This window comes from Anomaloglossus baeobatrachus, chromosome 3, assembly GCF_048569485.1.
Source record: "Anomaloglossus baeobatrachus isolate aAnoBae1 chromosome 3, aAnoBae1.hap1, whole genome shotgun sequence".
Taxonomy (NCBI): domain Eukaryota; kingdom Metazoa; phylum Chordata; class Amphibia; order Anura; family Aromobatidae; genus Anomaloglossus; species Anomaloglossus baeobatrachus.
Genome location: NC_134355.1, coordinates 665,389,066 through 665,410,082, shown reverse-complemented (window position 1 = coordinate 665,410,082; position 21,017 = coordinate 665,389,066). Strand labels below are relative to the sequence as shown.

The 21,017-nt window shown below is 46.8% G+C and overlaps 1 protein-coding gene across 1 annotated transcript in view; it reads left to right on the top strand.

Annotated features, from left to right (window-relative positions):
* LOC142295734 (cysteine-rich venom protein-like) overlaps nucleotides 1-21,017 on the top strand; it is a 112,241-nt gene that overhangs the window by 37,384 nt on the left and 53,840 nt on the right. Inside the window, exon 5 of the mRNA XM_075338825.1 lies at nucleotides 18,339-18,429. Coding sequence (XP_075194940.1) covers nucleotides 18,339-18,429 — 91 coding nt within the window. The remainder of the gene's footprint in view (nucleotides 1-18,338; nucleotides 18,430-21,017) is intronic.

Sequence of the window (21,017 nt, the reverse complement as noted above, 5' to 3'; positions counted from 1 at the left end):
TTACACACAGCGACATTGCTAGTGATGTCGCTGGTGAAAGCACCCGCCCCCGCCGGTTGTGCGTCATGGGCAAATTGTTGCCCGTGGCACACAACATTGCTAACACCCGTCATACTATACTTACCTGCCTAGCGACGTCGCTGTGGTCGGCGAACCGCCTCCTTTCTAAGGGGGTGGTTCGTTTGGCATCACAGTGATGTCACTAAATGGCCGCCCAATAGAAGCGGAGGCGCGGAGATGAGCAGAACGTAACATCCCGCCCACCTCCTTCCTTCCTCATTGCAGGTGACCGCAGCTACGAGGTTGTTTCTCGTTCCTGCGGTGTCACACATAGCGATGTGTGCTACCGCAGGAATGACGAACAACCTGCGTCCGGCAATAGCAATGATAATCGGGATTACAACGACTGGACAACGATCAACAATATAATGAGTATTTTTAATCATCAATGGTCGTTCCTGTGGCGTCACACGCAACAACGTTGCTAACGAGGCCGGATGTGCGTCAGGAATTCCGTGACGCCAACGACATCTCATTAGCGATGTCGTTGCGTGTAAAGCCCGCTTTAGGTTTATGGTAACGGTCAAACTGGTAGTAAAGGTGCAGAAGCCAAAGAACAAATGGAAGTGGTGGGTGTAGAAAATTCAGGAGACGAAAAAGATCTTGATCCCATCTCTTTTGTCTGTGGTTGGTGGGAGGGGACCGAGGAGGCAAGCTTGAATGTTTCCCTGCCACCAACACAACATGGTCTTGGACCTCATGGAAGCATCCAATACATGAGCGCCTTTTTGCTGCACTATCTGCAACATGATGTCCGTATTGTTAGAAATAGAAATAGTGCTGACTACTGGTTTTCTACTCTGCTAGATCCATGGAACAAGAGTAAATTTAGCAAGATGCTTGTGTGACACCCCAGGAATGTTGATCCTGTTCAGGGACGCCACAGGGCTTGTTCAATATGGCAAACAGGTAATGTCAGGTTTTTTTTATATGTTGTGACTAGAGATGAGCGAACCGGTCCCGGTTCGGCTCGAGGTCGGTTCGCTGAACGGAGGTCCCATTCGAGTTCGGTTCGTCGAACGTTCGACGAACCGAACTCGAACTGCATAGGAAACAATGGCAGGCATTCACAAACACATAAAAACACATAGAAAACACCCTCAAAGGTGTCCAAAAGGTGACAAACAACTCACATCACAAACACACGAGAAAGTGACAAGGACATATACTCATGTGAAAACAAAAGAGCAGGACAAGGAAAAAGAGGAGACACAGATATAGGCATGGCACGCCCTTCTACAATCATGTAAAACACCGCAAGGTTACTCCAAGCGGAGTCTCCCTTTTTTCCAAAAATTGGGCCCCACACACACCCACCCCTTCAGTGGTAGCAGTTGTGCCCCAGTTGTACAATTCACAGCTAGGTTTGCATCAAGCACATTCAAAAATACGCCATTCTTACCTGTCCCCAGGATGACACCGGGGTAGGTAGCAAAGTCTTTGCTGAACCATGACTTGTTCATCTTGGCTCCTTTTAAAAAACACAGCAAGCAAGGGTTACTCCAAGCAGAGTCTCCCTTTTTTCCAAAAATTGGGCCACAAACACACCCACCCCTTCAGTGGCAGCAGTTGTGCCCCAGTTGTACACTTCACAGCTAGATTTGCATCAAGCACATTCAAAAATACGCCATAATTAACCGTCCACAGGATGACACCGGGGTAGGTAGCAAAGTCTTTCCTGATCCCAGCTCTGTTCATCTTGGCTCCTTTTAAAAAACACAGCAAGCAAGGGTTACTCCAAGCGGAGTCTCCCTTTTTTCCAAAAATTGGGCCCCACACACACCCACCCCTTCAGTGGCAGCAGTTGTGCCCCAGTTGTACACTTCACAGCTAGATTTGCATCAAGCACATTCAAAAATACGCCATAATTAACCGTCCCCAGGATGACCCTGGAGTAGGTAGATAAAGTCTTTGCTGAACCATGACTTGTTCATCTTGGCTGTTTTTAAAAACAATGTAAGCAAGGGTTACTCCAAGCGGAGTCTCCCTTTTTTCAAAAAATTGGGCCCCACACACACCCACCCCTTCAGTGGCAGCAGTTGTGCCCTAGTTGCAAACAGGATGTTTTGATTTGTATCAAGCACATTCCAAATCCACAAGCATTTACTCTCCCCACGATGACACAGGGGTAGTAAATTCCTTCTGGATCCATGACTTGTTCATTTTGATGAACGTCAGTCTGTCCACATTGTCACTGGACAGACGCGTGCGCTTATCTGTCAGCACACACCCAGCAGCACTGAAGACACGTTCAGAGACAACGCTGGCAGCTGGACACGACAAAATCTCCAAGGCGTAACTGGAGAGCTCTGGCCATTTTTCTAGATTTGAAGCCCAAAAGGAGCAAGGCTCCATTTGCAAAGTCATGGCATCGATGTTCAATTGGAGATACTCCTGTATCATCCTCTCCAGCCGTTGACTATGTGTCAGACTTGTTGTCTCTGGTGGCCTTGCAAAAGAGGGTCTAAAAAAATTATGAAAAGATTCCATAAAATTGCTGTTACCAGCACCAGATACGGTCCTACTGGTACGGGTAGACTGTTGAAGATGACGAGACCGTCCCATGTTTGTCAAGTTACAACTGGGAGAATCACTCCCTGCACCTGCACGGTTGTTTGGTGGAAAAGCCGAGCTAAGATCGAGTAACAGCTTCTGCTGATACTCCTGCATACGTGTGTCCCTTTCTATGGCTGGAATAATGTCACAAAATTTGGACTTGTACCGGGGATCTAATAGTGTGGCAATCCAGTAGTCATCATCACTTCTAATTTTGACAATACGAGGGTCATGTTGGAGGTAGTGCAACAAGAAGGCACTCATGTGTCTTGCGCAGCCATGTGGACCAAGTCCACGCTGTGTTTGTGGCATAGAGGTGCTAACCGTTCTTTCTTCCTCTGACATCTCCCCCCAACCTCTTTCAACTGAAATTTGACCAAGGTCTCCCTCATCTGCTGAGTCTTCCATGTCCATGGACAGTTCGTCCTCCATTTCTTCATGTTCTCCTGCACTTTCCTCAACATTTAGCCTGCTACTCTGCGCCCTTGTTGATCCCTGTCCCCCATGGTCCCATGCCTGGCGCCTTGGTGATGATGAAAGTCTGGACCTTGGTGATGTTGTTGTGTCTTGCGCATATGAATCCTCCTGTAGTTCATCCCCTTCCTGTTGTCCCACCCCCTGACTCCGAATAGTGTTTAGCGTGTGCTCCAGCATGTAAATGACTGGAATCGTCATGCTGATAATGGCATTGTCAGCGCTAAACATATTCGTCGCCATGTCGAAACTGTGCAGAAGGGTGCATAGGTCCTTGATCTGAGACCACTCCATCAGGGTGATCTGACCCACCTCTGCATCTCGTTGGCCCAGGCTATACATCATGACGTATTGAACCAGGGCTCGGCGGTGCTGCCACAGTCGCTGTAACATGTGGAGAGTTGAATTCCAGCGTGTCGCCACATCGCATTTCAGGCGATGAACCAGCAGGCCGAAAGACTTCTGGAGCGATGCAAGTCGCTCAGCTGCGGAGCTTGAACGGCGGAAGTGAGCAGACAGTTTTCGTGCCCTGTTCAGAAGGCCATCTAGGCCGGGATAGTGTGTTAAAAATTGCTGGACGACAAGGTTCAACACGTGAGCCATACAAGGTACGTGTGTCACCTTGCCCAGGCGAAGGGCCGCACCCAGGTTTGCAGCATTGTCGCACACGGCTTTACCAGGCTGCAGGTTGAGTGGAGACAACCATTTATTAAACTCGGACCGCAGAGCTGACCACAACTCCTCAGCTGTGTGACTCTTATTCCCAAGACATGTCAAGCTAAAGACCGCCTGATGCCGTTGCGCTCTGCTGCCAGCATAGTAATGAGCGGTGCGTGATTCCTTCTGCGCAGTGAGAATGCTGGTGGCCTGACCAGGCAGGCTTGGGGCAGAGGTGGAGGACCCAGATGAGGTGGAGGATGCAGAAGCAGTGGCGGAACTTGGACAGACAGAGGATTGACACACAAGTCGTGGGGACGGCAAGACTTGTGCAGCAGACCCTTCACCATCTTTCACCATAGTTACCCAGTGCCCAGTCAGCGACATGTAACGTCCCTGTCCATGCTTACTGGTCCAGGTATCGGTGGTCAAATGCACCCGTTCACACACAGAGTTTCTCAAGGAAGCGGTGATGTTGTGTGCGACATGCTGGTGTAGCGCGGGCACACCTTTCTTAGAGAAGTAGTGGCGACTAGGCATCTGGTACTGGAGCACAGCGACAGACATAAGGTCTCTAAAATCCTGTGTGTCCACTAGGCGGAAAGGCAGCATTTCGGTAGCCAACAGCTTACAGAGGGATAGAGTCAACCTCTTAGCTTTGTCATGGGTCGCAGGAAGTGGCCTTTTATTTGACCACATCTGAGGGACAGAGATCTGGCTGCTGTGTGTAGACGGTGTTGAGTAGGGTGTCCCTGGAAAAATGCAGGTTTGTGAGGAAAGTGCAGGCGGAGACATGATGTTGCCTTCATCCAACGTTGGTGCTATCGATGTCTGAGAGAGCTGTACACACTCACTTGTTTCCCCTTCCAAACCAACTGACGACCTACCAAGCAAACTGCCTGTTGCGGTTACAGTGGTGGAAGTTGTGGGTGGAAAAACAGGTGTGACAGCTGTCCCCACAGTCCTAGAAGATGACGAGCGCGCGGATGCACTGGAAGGGGCAGGCGGTGGATGGTTCGCTCCGCTAGGCCGCATTGCAGCACGGTGAGCTTCCCACCGGGCCATATGATATTTATTCATGTGACGATTCATGGAAGAAGTTGTCAAACTGCTGAGGTTTTGACCTCTACTAAGAGAACCATGAAAAATTTTACAGATCACATAATTGGGGCGATCTTTTTCTATGTCAAAAAAGGACCAGGCTAGGCAAGGCTTAGAGGCCATGCGACCTGTTGATCCACCCCGAATAATGCTCAGAGGCAGAGTGGTGGCTGAGGATGCAGTTGTAGACGTGCTACCAGTACTCCGACTGTGTCCAGGAAGGCGCAAGGTAACTTCGTCATCAGTTGCATCCTCCTCCACCACCTCTGTTGACCTCCTCGAGTGCCTGACTGTGGGTTGACAGTAGGTGGGATCTAGAACTTCATCATCAATTGATGTGTTTGCACTCCCCTCCCCCTCAGACCGAGCCTCTTCTTGCCCTGACCGAATATTTAAGTTGTCATCGCAATCGGGTATCTGCGTCTCATCTTCATCAGTATGTTCCTCATTGTCTATAACCACAGGTGTTACAGTTTGTGACAAAGGGTCAACATTATGCTCAGAAACTTGGTCCTCACGGCCTGAATCAGAGTCACAAAGGTTCTGGGCATCACTGCAGACCATTTCCTGTTCTGTACTCACTGTAGCTTGGGAGCAGAACTCTGATTCCCAGGCTATAGTGTGACTGAACAGCTCTGCAGACTCAGCCATCTCAGTTCCACCATACTGTGCAGGGCTGATGGAGACTTCAGAGCTGGGAGAAAGCAAGTTTGATTGGGATGACAACTCAGAGGACTGGTGTTTTTTGGATGCGGTACTTGAAGTTGCTGAAAGGGCACTTGTTGGACCACTTGAGATCCATTCAAGCATTTTCCTTTTTTGGCCATCATCTACCTTTGTTCCTGTTGTTCGTGTCCGTAAAAAAGGGAGCACATCGGATTGTCCACGGTAAGTAGTAGACATCTTACTTTTGCTGGTAGATGGTCTATCTTCAGCAGATGATAATGGAGCTTTGCCACCTTCCCCACGGACAAACCCTTTTTTCCTTTTCCACCACGCCTCTTCCCCTTTCCACCAGCATCTGTCATTTTGCCACTCATGTTGATTGCGACAAGATTGTGCACTGAAAATGTGGTAGTAAAAATTGAGAGGTGGTGTAGATTGCAGTGGTGGTCTAGCTTTATTAACAGCAGAATAATAAAGAATAAATATCCCTGACAATGCAACTACGGCCCTTAAACTGGCAGCATCAATTGCTAGTATAATGGCTTAGTTATAATGAGTTGGAGTGTGCAATGCAGGTAGAGGTGCTGCAAATGTCTTTGCACTAGTGTGACTAGACAAAAGTCCAATAGCCACGTTTAGGATGCCACTAGGTACACTGAGTGTTTGCTAGTATAATGGCTTAGTTATAATGAGTTGGAGTGTGCAATGCAGGCAGAGGTGCTGCAAATGTCTTTGCACTAGTGTGACTAGACAAAAGTCCAATAGCCACGTTTAGGATGCCACTAGGTAAACTGAGTGTTTGCTAGTATAATGGCTTAGTTATAATGAGTTGGAGTGTGCAATGCAGGCAGACGTGCTGCAAATGTCTTTGCACTAGTGTGACTAGACAAAAGTCCAATTGCCACGTTTAGGATGCCACTAGGTACACTGAGTGTTTGCTAGTATAATGGCTTAGTTATAATGAGTTGGAGTGTGCAATGCAGGCAGAGGTGCTGCAAATATCTTTGCACTAGTGGGACTATAGCAAAGTCCAATAGCCACGTTTAGGATGCCACTAGGTACACTGAGTGTTTGCTAGTATAATGGCTTAGTTATAATGAGTTGGAGTGTGCAGAGGACAGGAGGGTACAGTGCCAGGATTGTGGGGCTCTGGGTAGAGGAATGGAAGCCTGCCTTTCTATTCCCTCCTAATGGGTAAATGCAGCGACGAAATCCCTGACCTTAGCTACACAGACGCTGTCTCTGTTTTCAGGACCTGTCACCTATGGCTCTGACCCTGCCGGTACGAGCCCTTAAAAGGACTGATAGAAAGTGCTATCCCTATGCTGTCCAGCGCTGTGTATGGAGCGCATACAGCTGTATCAGCGATAGGACTCAGGACGGAGCTGCGCCAGTGATGTCTGACACCAAGGACGCAGAAGGCAGATAATGGCGTCCTGGAGGAAAATGTCCGGTTTTATAATGCAGGGACATGTGACATGGACATCCTATCACACATGCCGTTGCTTCTCTGGCTAAAAGTCCACTTAGCTGTGTGTGTGTCTGGGATTGGCTGACATGCTGGCCCGCCCCACTACACGCGCGCGCTTAGGGAAGGAAGACAAGGAAAAAAAAAATGGCGATCGCCATTATACAAACAGCAGTGATCTGAAGGCGCTGTTCCCGCACACTATACACTGAAATGTCATAATAGTGTGAGTCACAGAGTGACTTACACTATTACAGCGGAAAGCCAGCTAGGAATTAGCTGTTTTTTTGCTGCTAGAACCGTTCTCGAACGTTTCTAGAACTATCGAGCTTTTGCAAAAAGCTCGAGTTCTAGTTCGATCTAGAACAGGCCCCAAAATCACTCGAGCCTAGAACTGGAGAACCTCGAACCGCGCTCAACTCTAGTTGTGACGCCACTCACGGCTTGCGGTCAGAGATGTGAATGACCACCACTGCAGGTTTTACAAGCGTCTGGGGCTGATGGGGTCTGCAGCTAGATGATGTAGCCTCCCGTGAGTGAGGCAGGCCCCAAGGGCTCGGATGTGCAGGGTAGCGGGTCCCGGAATAATACAGGCTGAGTCCAAAAGTCTTTTAACTGTTTTTTACTCACTTTAGTTGTTGTGGTGAGCTGACCCGGGCGTTGCTGTGATGAACCAGGTAGGACCAGGGCTCCTTTGGGCCATTCTGAGGGTAACCTGAGAGCTTGCCTTCCTAGCACTCTGTGTTCAGAAAACCCCCTGACGGGGAGTACCATGGGGGTCTATCCAGGGAGTCGCTTCTGCCATTTCTCCCTGTGTTTGGGCCCGGTTGCCGGCAGAGTGAACCAGGTGAGATGGCTTCAGGCTCTGTCCCCTTATGGGTCCCTGCATTGCTGCTGAGGCTCGGACTCTATTAGGTTGGTGAGGTACATGTAGTTCCCCTCACCGGCAGGTTTAGCAGGTAGTTAAACTGGAGTCTGCTTTAGGGACCTGTACCCCATACATACCTAGTTACCAGGAACACCCTTCTGTTTCTACCAGGTCACGGTTCTCCCCCGCTAATGGTTACTACCCCGTGCAGAGTCTGACTAGTGGCCGTATCTACCTAGCGACCGCCGCTCACCACCACCAGACTAGCTCCCCTCACTTCCTATCAACCTCTGCACCCTAGCTCCCAGCCCTATTACTACACCCCCTGGCAAGATTTTAAGACTAGCCCCCTCCAGAGACTGCCCAAGGGTCCCATCTACTGGTGTGGTAGAACTGGTTGCTATGTGTCTGTGCATACACACCTCGTTCTGGCCCTTAGGATTACCTGGAAGTACTGTCCCAGCATGGGTGTAGTACTCAGTGGTGCCTGACCGGGTCAGGGGAGCCACATTTGCCCCCTGGAAAGGGACGCATGGATGTGCATTTTCCACAAGACACCAGTGAGGCACACAGGGTGCAAGGCAGTTCTAGATTTCCAACCATGGAAATGTTGCGTTGTCAACACAGAAACATTAGCAGCAGCAGCAGTTCAAGTGGCAGAAGCTATTTCTGTGAGGTTTGGCAGATATTTTTTAGACCATCGCATGCACCAGCAGAACAGAGTAGAAGTCTGATAAATAGTGAATGACTGGAGAGGATGGTGCAGGAGTATCTAGAGCTCAATATTGATGCCATAAAAGAGGGGGAAATTGGACATATTCCTCTGTGGCCTCCCTGCTAACACTCTCACATCTCTCCAGTCCATCCTAAACTCTGCTGCCCAATTGATCCACCTAAGTCCTCACTGTGACGACCTGGACTCTGTCAATGCTTAGCTGGGTTAACTTTCTTAACATTCAGCCAGACATGAAGACAATTTGTTTATAGACGGGGATAAGCCCTCATTGTTTTTACAAGACTCTTGTTGACTCATGTAATTGTTTTGGCCACTGAAGGTCAGACACCCAGATAACTCAATTATACAAACTTCCCATTGTATTACTAAGTGAATTGCTAGATTTGATGTAAGTTACCTGTCTCACCCTTGTCTCTAAATATTTGAATATAGCTTGAAATTCATCCAATAAGGGAAGCAATCTTGTACAACCAATCCGATAAGGGCACAGTATATACTAAGGGAAGGCTATGGCTATAAAAGGTGACTTGTTGGAGTCACCAGTTGGTTGATGGACGTTGCATGATCCAGTCTAAGCTCTTAGGAGCTGGCTAGGGGATCAGAACCAGGATGCCTTGTGGACTCGGTGTAGGGACTTTGGCTGCGACTAGAGGATCACTTGGCTACATGGCTTCAATCTAGGGACTCCGATTCCGATTGGAGACTACAACTGCAGTCTAGGGATTTCGACTCCGGCTGCAAGGATCATATCATCATACCAGAGACCACTTAAGGAAGAAACCCAGGTTGGGACAATTTGGTCACCTGGCTACAGACTGTGCTGTGCTCAGTAAGCTTCCTACGCTTGCTACTATTCTTTTCTCGTAGTAGCTGGCCCTGGAAACCCCGATGCATGAACAATCTAATCCCTGGAGAGCCAGCGGAAGGGTGAGACTCTGTTGCCTGTTACATTTGTGTGTTTTGCTGGTTATGTGCTATGTGCCATTAATTGTTTGGGGATCCAATAAAGTCTTAATATTGTGATTCCCTCACCCTGTGTTGTCTGAGTAGTGTTCCGCCCATGGTTAAGGAGGTCAGCGTTCAGTTGGGATGAACCCTGGGCCACGCTGTCTTTCTAAAGGCGGCCGGTTCAGCGGACGAGAGCACCCACTGACCCCCGTGTCTCCACAGTTGGTCGCAGCAGTGGGACACTACTCGGCCTGGTTTTTCCAGGGGAGCTGTAGAGCAGAGGTCCCCAACTACAGTCCTCAAGGCCCACCAACAGTGCAGGTTTTTGGGATTTCCTTAGTATTGCACAGGTGTTAATGTAATTACCTGCCCAGGTGCTGGTTCCAACAGCTGTGCAATGCTAAGAAAATCCTGAAAACATACACTGTTGGTGGGCCTTTAGGACTGGAGTTGGGGAACCCTGCTGTAGAGGATTGGTGTTCGTGGACACCGTCCAGTGCTAAACAACCAGGAGGGCACATAAGCATACCTAGCAAGTCATAGGGAAGGCATTCAGGTTTCGGACGCTGCCATGTCCAACCCCACCAGCTTAGCCATGAGACAAGGACAAGAGGAGTTATGACCGCAGCAGTAAATGGATGCTACAGGATCTGTGCCAGAGGCGAAAGATTGACTACAGGAATGCTGACACTCGGTCGGACTTGATACGGAAATTAGTCCGTTGGGATGCCCAGAATGATGCAAAGGACGATGAGGATCCCACCGATATTGACCCAGAGGATTTAAACTATGTGCCGCATCATAGATCTAGTGACAATCGGGAATCAACTTGGTCCCAAATGGCCCGAGCCACAGCGTTGTTCGCTGCATTGTGGCCTAAATCCTCAAGAGAAGAGAAGGCTTGGGTTCTGGAATTCGTTTATGGGGTTCCAGCTGCCGTACTGCTAACACCAGCCACTCGAGAAGGATGGCCCCGCTACCCAGCAGAAGCTGCACCAAAACAAAAGTCTACAAACAGGGACTGTGACTTGCCCAATCTACGGCGCTGTTATACATGTGGGCGCCTTGGACATATAGATAAAGATTGTCTCCAAAACCAAGGCCCCATGCTTGGAGCCCATCTGCCAGCTCAGCTGGTTAAGGTCTGTGACATACAGAGCCAGGGACTACAAGACACTGTTTCCTCCATTACCCTGGTAAGCCCAGTTATTGTTTCCCCAGAAGACCATTTACCAGATTCCCAACTATCCATCTCCCTGGCTGAGGGCCAGAGCTCGGACATCCCTCTGGCATGTGTGCAGTTGGACCTAAGGACCAACCAGGGAGAGGTTGATGTGAGACTTGTGAACAGCCTCCCCACACCTGGTATTTTGGGGACTAACCAGGAAGCGATCGATGTGGGACTTGTGAACAGACTCCCCATACCTGTCATTGTAGAGACTGACCAGAGCAAGGCTGATGTAGAGCTTATGAACAGCATCCCTACACCTGTTATTTTGGGGTCTGACCAGGGAGAGGTCAGGTGGAGCTTGTGGACAGCCTCCCCACACCTGTTATTGAAATGCCCACGCCGGGGCTTGCAGGGCTCGCACGGTCACCGGGCCGGTGGTATTCGGGGTCAGGCTGTGAGTGGCCCGACCCAGCTTCCGTGACCCCTGGCGGGTTTCAATAAAAAGGAAAGTCCGACCGCCAGTCCGGTGTTACAAGGGGGACAGAAGGAGGGTAATGGGGTCCCTGGGGGGGCTTGCCATCACTCTCCCCCAGGAAACGGTACGGGATGGGGACGGGGAATGCTTGCAGCGCCACCCGTGGTTTGCGGCCAGGTGTTCAGCCGCCGCTGCGCGGTCTCTCTCCGGGGCAGGTGTTACGGGCAGCCGGATGGAATCGCTCCCCACGGGTGGAGCGGGGGAGCCCCGGGAGGTTAATGAGACCCAGGGCAACAGTCCTCAGGGACACCGGGGGCACAGTGCGGCGGCATTACTCACAGCAGTCACGGTGTGCGGTTCCAGTTGTTCTTTATTTAAAGTCCGTTTCACATCGCACCCGGGTGCTGGTCCTCGCCGCCTGTAGCCTTTGGTCGGTCCCGGGCACGTAGGAGGAAGGGGTGTCCGGTGAGGTGTTCTGGGGGTCTCTCCCTTTCAGTGCGTTAGTGCCATCCCCGTGGCATAGAGCATCTTGGGAACTCGCCGCCTCTCTGTCTCTCATCCCCGGTAGCGGACCTAACACAACCGCCACCGGGTACAACTTTCTCCAGGGAACCCCAGTCCTCAGCTCCATTACCCTCCTCTAGGTGTTATCAGCCCTGGTCTCGTGGCATCTCCTCAACAGGAGCTGTCCTGTGTAAGTCTGCAATCCCTTGCAGCCTCTGACGTTCTGCCTAAAACTTCTGTGTGCTCTGCACTAAGCTCACTCCTTCAGGCCCCCCCTCCCCTTGGTTGTCATGGGGACCTGCCTGTGTCCAGCCACCTGCTCATTAGGGAGACAGGATGAGTCATGGACTCAGAACAAACTTCATGCTGCAGAAGCTATTAACTCCTTCCTGCCAGTGTGATGTGAGTGTGTGTTGTGGGGGCTCTTCTTCCTCCTGCCCGGGAAAAATGGGGGTAACATTTAATACCCTGTAACGACCCATTTACAGGGGCGTTACATTATTTCGGGGACTAACCAGGAGGAAATTGAAGTGGGGTTCATGGATGGCCCCACCAAGCCTGTTGTTTCGGATACCACCCAGAGGGAAGTGGAAGTGGGGCTTGTGGATTACCTGCTCACACCAGTTATTTTGGAGTATGACCTAGGACAAGGACTATCCAGCCAGTTTGTAACAGCCATCACCCACTTCCAAGCCAAGCAGGACCCTGATGTGGATCTTTCTAACATCTTTTCCAAGGATAATTCACATTCCCAGTCTCCATCATCCACTCCTGAGCCAACAACCATGAGTAAACCTAACCAGACTGTGACTATTGACTGGGGGAAGATTGATAGTAAGAAATTTATGCAAGCCCAACTCTTGGACCCCACCTTAGTTTTTGTTCGCAATATGGCTGCTCAACCTGGGAGAGGTAATCAGGGGGAGGTGTACAGATGTGAGCCTCTGCTGCTGACCTCACCATTAAAAAGGACAATGCCGTCAAGAGGAGAACGGTGATCGGAAGCCAATATTAAGAAGGGGGAGGAATGTGACGACCTGGACTCTGTCAATGCTTATCATGGGTTAACTTTCTTAACATTCAGCCAGACATGAAGACAGTTTGTTTATAGACGGGGGATAAACCCTCTTTGTTTTTACAAGACTCTTGTTGACTCATGTAATTGTTTTGGCCACTGAAGGTCAGACACCCAGATAACTCAATTATGCAAACTTCCCATTGTATTACTAAGTGAATTGCTAGATGTGATGTAAGTTACCTGTCTCACTTTTGTCTCTGGATATTTGAATATAGCTTGAAATTCATCCAATAAGAGAAGCAACCTTGTACAATCAATCCGATAAGGGCACAGTATATACTAAGGGAAGGCTATGGCTTTAAAATGTGACTTCTAGGAGTCACCAGTTGGTCGATGGATGTTGCATGATCCAGTCTAAACTCTTAGGAGCTGGCTAGGGGATCAGAACCAGGATGCCTTGTGGACTCGGTCTAGGGACTTTGGCTCCGACTAGAGGATCACTTGGCCACATGGCTTCAATCTAGGGACTCCGATTCTGATTTGAGACCATAACTGCAGTCTAGGGATTTCGACTCCGGCTGCAAGGATCAAATCATCATACCAGAGACTACTTAAGGAAGAAACCCAGGTTGGGACAATTTGGTCACCTGGCTACAGACTGTGCTGTGCTCAGTAAGCTTCCTACGCTTGCCACTATTCTTTTCTCGAAGTAGTTGGCCCTGGAAACCCCGATGCATGAACAATCTAATCCCTGGAGAGCCAGCGGAAGGGTGAGACTCTGTTACTTGTTACATTTGTGTGTTTTGCTGGTTATGTGCTATGTGCCGTTAATTGTTTGGGGATCCAATAAAGTCTTAATATTGTGATTCCCTCACCCTGTGTTGTCTGAGTAGTGTTCCGCCCATGGTTAAGGAGATCGGCGTTCATTTGGGATGAGCCCTGGGCCACACTGTCTTTCTAAAGGCGGCCGGTTCAGCGGACGAGAGCACCCACTGACCCCCGTGTCTCCACACTCACTACTACTCCACTTCTCCCCTCTGCAAATCCCTCCATTTGCTTCTAATTCTCCACTTCAAACTATTAACACTGACCTACAAAGCTGGCCATAATCTATCTCCTCCATATATCTCCAAACTAATCTCCCAATACATACCAGCACATAAACTCCGATCCCTCCAAGATCTCCTTATTTCCTCCACACTCAATCATTCCTCATCTAACTACCTCCAAGACTTCTCCCAAATATGTTCTGTTTTCTGCAATTTGCTGCCTCAAAATGTCATATTATCTGCTACACTTGCAACTTCAAACGGAACTTGAAAACTCATCTGTTCAGAAATGCCTACAGTCTCCAATGACCCCACCACCTCCCCACCACTGGATCTGATAACTCACCACCACCAGATCTGCTACCTCACCAATGCGCCACCTACTGTCTCCTCCTCAAAATGCTTTAGAATGTAATCCCACAAGGGCAGGGTCCTCTTCCCTCGGTACCAGTTTGTCTATTGTAACTTGTATATATATTTTGTATGCAACCCCTTCTCATGTATACCACCATAGAATCAATGGTGCTTTGTAAATAAATAATAATAATAAAAAAAGAATCCATGTTGCTTTGTGGGACTATTTGTAGTCTGTGCCAATTGTTGCCACTTTTCCTGTTGCCTGACCTTAATTTTGGGAAATGTGGAGACTCCAAGGAGAGTTTGCAAATTGTCTTTTGTCTGTAGTGTGAGGGTTCTAGGAGAAAGAAGCCTACGCCTGTCTGTCATCTCACTGTGTCTGGTGAAGGTAGAAATTTTGGTTCAGGCCTTGTTACAGGGCCGGTCCCAAACATGCATGTTGCTTTGTTGGACTATTTGTAGTTTGTGCCAATTGCTGACACTTTTTCTGTTGTGTGACTTTTTGGAAATGTGGAGACTCAAAGTAGGGTCTCCAAATTGTCTTTTGTCTGTAGTGCCAGGGTTCTGTGAGAAACACGCCTATGTCTGTCACTCATGCATCTCTTGATTTTTAAAATGAAAATACCAGCCCACATTCTGTGTGTAAGACGTCAACACAATCAGACAGTGCTTAAATTCATATGCATTGGAGAATGCAGTCACACAACTGCAGAGTTGTGGACCACTATCCAGGCCCAGTGTGATCAATGGCTGTTTCCACTGAACCTTGATCAAGGGATGGCTGTGTGCGATAACGGTGCACATGTGGTGACAGCAATACGCCTGGGTGATATGGCATGTGCATTGCATGGCTCATGTATTCAACCAGGTTGTACAAAAAATTTTAGGGCACTATTTTGGCGTGGATGTGTTGCTGCAGAAGGCACGGTCAATGTGTGCTTACTTTTTAAAACAGAAAAGCCAGGCCACTTCCTGTGTGTTGCATGGACCATACCTCCCTTCTGTGCAAAAACAATATGGGGAAATTAGGGGGTGCAATTGATGCCATTGTCCTACTGTCTGTCTGAAATGTTTTTAAATATCAAAACTCCAAGATGGGTCTCAAAGTTGTGTCTTGTCTGTACTGGCAGGGGTATGGGAGCACCAGCCCTACACCTGTCTCTCATCCACCTCTATATTTCTTATATCAATAGTTTAGAAAGCTAATGGCTATGCCAAAACAGTGGTGCTGCACTGTAAAATGTTTTTCGCTGTTTTGGAAGGTTTTTGACCCCCCCAAGGTGTTTTCTCTGCCTTACGTTTGGCCTCTCATTGCATTCAGTGGGGTTCAAAAAGGTACAGAGTTTGGTTTGGCGAACATAGCGTTTGTTTGGTAAGGCTCGGGGAACCAAACTTTGAAAGGTTTGCTCATCTTTCTACCTGTATGATGATCATATTGTTTAATCAGCATCTTGATATGTCACATCTGTGAGATGGATGAAGTATTTCAGCAAAGAAGTGCTCAGGAACACAGATTTAGACAAATTTGTGAACAATATTTGACAGAAAACAGGCTTTTGTGTTTATTGAAAAAAATCATAGATCTTTGAGTTTAGCTCATGAAAAATGAGAGCAAAAACAAAAATTGTTGCAATTTATATTTTTGTTCAGTATATTTTGATATTAGAATTTATTTGAAAAATTTACATCTGTATGTTTAAACAATTGTTTAATACATTTACTTATTTCATGCTTTATCTTACATATAATAACTATAATATGCAGTATATACTAGGATGGGGAACATATAGTCAGATTTAGGACATATATACCAGGATGGGCCACAGGAAAGGGGATATACACACCAGGATGGGGAACATACACACCATACACACCAGGATGGGGGACACACATACCAGGATGGAGGACATACAGTTAGGTCCAGAAATATTTGGACAGTGACACAATTTTCGTGAGTTGGGCTCTGCATGCCACCACATTGGATTTGAAATGAAATCTCTACAACAGAATTCAAGTGCAGATTGTAACGTTTAATTTGAAGGTTTGAACAAAAATATCTGATAGAAATTGTAGGAATTGTACACATTTCTTTACAAACACTCCACATTTTAGGAGGTCAAAAGTAATTGGACAAATAAACCAAACCCAAACAAAATATTTTTATTTTCAATATTTTGTTGCGAATCCTTTGGAGGCAATCACTGCCTTAAGTCTGGAACCCATGGACATCACCAAACGCTGGGTTTCCTCCTTCTTAATGCTTTGCCAGGCCTTTACAGCCGCAGCCTTCAGGTCTTGCTTGTTTGTGGGTCTTTCCGTCTTAAGTCTGGATTTGAGCAAGTGAAATGCATGCTCAATTGGGTTAAGATCTGGTGATTGACTTGGCCATTGCAGAATGTTCCACTTTTTTGCACTCATGAACTACTGGGTAGCTTTGGCTGTATGCTTGGGGTCATTGTCCATCTGTACTATGAAGCGCCGTCCGATCAACTTTGCGGCATTTGGCTGAATCTGGGCTGAAAGTATATCCCTGTACACTTCAGAATTCATCCGGCTACTCTTGTCTGCTGTTATGTCATCAATAAACACAAGTGACCCAGTGCCATTGAAAGCCATGCATGCCCATGCCATCACGTTGCCTCCACCATGTTTTACAGAGGATGTGGTGTGCCTTGGATCATGTGCCGTTCCCTTTCTTCTCCAAACTTTTTTCTTCCCATCATTCTGGTACAGGTTGATCTTGGTCTCATCTGTCCATAGAATACTTTTCCAGAACTGAGCTGGCTTCATGAGGTGTTTTTCAGCAAATTTAACTCTGGCCTGTCTATTTTTGGAATTGATGAATGGTTTGCATCTAGATGTGAACCCTTTGTATTTACTTTCATGGAGTATTCTCTTTACTGTTGACTTAGAGACAGATACACCTACTTCACTGAGAGTGTTCTGGACTTCAGTTGATGTTGTGAACGGGTTCTTCTTCACCAAAGAAAGTATGTGGCGATCATCCACCACTGTTGTCATCCATGGACGCCCAGGCCTTTTTGAGTTCCCAAGCTCACCAGTCAATTCCTTTTTTCTCAGAATGTACCCAACTGTTGATTTGGCTACTCCAAGCATGTCTGCTATCTCTCTGATGGATTTTTTCTTTTTTTTCAGCCTCAGGATGTTCTGCTTCACTTCAATTGAGAGTTCCTTAAACCGCATGTTGTCTGGTCACAGCAACAGCTTCCAAATGCAAAACCACACACCTGTAATCAACCCCAGACCTTTTAACTACTTCATTGATTACAGGTTAACGAGGGAGACGCCTTCAGAGTTAATTGCAGCCCTTAGAGTCCCTTGTCCAATTACTTTTGGTCCCTTGAAAAAGAGGAGGCTATGCATTACAAAGCTATGATTCCTAAACCCTTTCTCCGATTTGGATGTGAAAACTCTCATATTGCAGCTGGGAGTGTGCACTTTCAGCCCATATTATATATATAATTGTATTTCTGAACATGTTTTTGTAAACAGCTAAAATAACAAAACTTGTGTCACTGTCCAAATATTTCTGGACCTAACTGTATATACTAAGATGAGGATCTTACCAGGATGGGTCACATATTTACCAGGATGGGGAACATACACACCAGGATTGGAGACATATATTCCAGGATGGAGGACATATATACCAGGATGGGGATCATATATACCAGAATGGGACAAAGATGGAGACAGCAGTACAGAATCGGGGGACATTACCACCATAGCAGTGTCAGCAGCAGATTCCCCCATAACAGTATGTCATTACCACATTTTTTGCCACAAATTTTTTATTAATATTTTCTTCGTCTAAAACGTTTTTGCGTCTTATGGTCCGGTGCAACCTATAGTCTGTAAATACAGTATTTTTTTTTCATATGTGCATTAATGAACATGAGACAACCACTTTTAATCCCAACCCTATTACAGGGCAATCTATTCTTTGTTATTACTTGGATGAATAACTGACTGTTGAATGATGGATAGATAATCAGCAAGCAACGGCACGTGATATTTAACTTGCTAGTCTAGCTCTCTAAATACTTTCACCAAGCCTGGCATTTTGTTGCCTACTGGTATTCACCCCAGGGATAGATCTCTGCCTGCCATACTTTAAGTAAAGATGTTTTATGGGTATCATATGTCATAAACTTTTATATTTGATAAAAGAAAATGTAGGTACATATTTATCAAATTCTCTTTTTGCAGACTTGGAACTCAGATGCTGCAAAATTAGCTGACAATTGGGCCAAACAATGTAAAGAAGGACACAGTGACGCAAATTCAAGAAGAATAAAGAGTAAGCTTCAACAATGCTTGGATTCATCAGGGAAACGTTTTCTTTTTGTTGCCACTAAGTTTCTACAATGCTTAGTATATATGTTTCCACAATTTAAGGGAACTTCTTAAACCACAAGCAGCAGGAATCCGAGCTTGGCTGCACAATTACACCCAGATATATAATTATCCGAAATGTTCTGGTGTCAGTATGAACCAGAAATGGACCACAGCTGGAGGCCAGACTAGTCTGGTGCTGATGGCTTTTACCAGCTTCACTGTATGTCACTGACAGGAGAGGATTGTTTTCTCTGGCAGTGGTAGAGAAATGGGGAACACCTGTTCATCTAACTATAATTTCTCTGAAAAACAGGAGCATTTCAGAGAAATGAACAGAGCTGCCACTAGGAATTTCAGGGCGCCATACTGGCAAAAAATTCAGGCCCCCTTGAGACTCCGCCAAGGCTCCATCCCAGCTTTGCCTCCACCCCTTAAGCCTTCCACAGTCTCACTGACACTTTTGGAAAAACTCCACTTCTCCACTACACCCTCACCAATCACCAATAGAGGGTATAAAAAAAAATTTAAAAATAAGTCTTACAGAGTAAATTCATCACAGACAATGAGATTAAACAATGGAAAGTATATAATACAATAAGAAACTGCATGACATTTTTTTTTTCACACTATAGTAACTTACTGGCACATTACCTTTAAGTTGAGGCTCTACAGCAAGGTATTGTGTGTTTTGGGATTATATTATTTATGTGCGGACACTGCCTTGTTTATATATTTATTGTGCATTCTATTATCAGTGCCCTGATACTTCATTGGTGATAACTGTGGGATTATTATGTTCATCATCCTATTATTTTATATAAATTTATATGTCCCCTCCTGGAATATATCCCCACCCTGGGCCCCTCCTGGTATATATGTCATCCTCCTGGTATATATGTCCCCTTCATGGGCCCATCCTGTTATTTATGTCCCGATCCTGGCTAATTTGTCCCCTTCTTATCATATGTTTTCCTCCTGGTATATATGTCCCTTTCCTGGGCTCCTACTGGTATATATGTCCCCATCAAGATTTATTTCTCCCCTTTCTGGTATAAATCTCGCCTTCCTTATATACATATGTCCTCTTTCTGGACCCCTCCAAGTAAATATGTCCCCATCCTGGTTCATTTGTCCCCATCCTGGTATATATGTCCCAGCCTGGGTCCATTCTGATATATATGTCCCCATCCTGGTATATATGTCCCCTTCCTGGTCCTCTCCTGGTATTTTTGTCCCCCTCCTGGTTTACATGTCCCCTTCCTGGTTTATATCTCCCATTCCTGGTTTACATGTCCTGCTCCTGGTTCAGATGTCCCCCTACTTGTTTATATGTCCCTCTGCAGCTATATATGTCCCCCATCCTGGGTATCTCCTGGTATATATGTCCCCATCATGGTAAATATGGGGACATATTTACAATTACTCACCCTCCCCAGCTCACACGTTGCATGGCATCCTCTCTGCACCACAATGAATTTCCGCTGGACATGGGCGCTCATACGCCCAACGTAGCTGAAATAGGGGCTGGGGGTCAGTAGGCCCCCCCACCACCCCCAGCTCCTGTGATTGTCTCGCCCCTGTCTTCATCTCATGGAGCGCTTGCCTTTCTCCACCGGCTACCATGTCCTCCCCACCACTATGGCTCTGTGATACTCACAGCAGTGTGTTGAAGTCACAGAGTAATGCTGCTGCATGCTGGGTGGTGGGATGATGCGCCCCACTCTGCCCCACTACCCCTGTCTCCACCACATGTCTAATTTGCATGTGGTACACTTAAAATACTTTGCATGCAAATTAGCTATGTGCAGTGGCCAAAGCAACAAGGTCGGCCCCCACTGCTGCAGCTATAAAGGGAGCCTGGTGAAGAGGGGGGCTGGGCCCCACACCATTAAGGGTTGTAGTGCTCTGATGGCCCTGTGGCTAAAATCGTGCACCCAGGCTCTGAGTCATGCAGTCTGTGGTTTCGAGTGCATGCATAAGCTGACAAGTTCACTTTACTGTTTCATTAATTTGTTTAAGGATGATAATTTCTATCAAAACATATTTAATAAACATATTTAATACATTGTCACAACATGCTAGTAAAAGCCTCAACAGGCTATAAATCATATCACTATCCAAACAAAGAGCCTCATGTTTAAACCTTAAGATCTCATGAGGATTATACTGGTAAAAGGTATGATTTAACCCACCAGAATATCCCAGAGATAGCACACTCCAAAAGACTGATATATAAAAACAAAGGAAGTAGTAATTACCTGCAATTTTATGATGATTTTAATATAAATACTTACAATTATATATAAAGGACATTAATATGCATAAATTAGGGAAAAATACATAGAGTCCCCGTGAATCAACATGACTGTTGGAATAAAAGTTATCATAGTAGAGTGTCACTATACAAAAAGGATGTAGCAAATTGCTGCGGCTATATAAAGTGCGGTGCAAAAAAGGGTAAAGAGAGGGGCTATATCAAAAAGAAGGTTATAAGTAAATATATTGTATTATAAGAACCACCTTTTAAACCCATCTAACACGCCAGAGGAT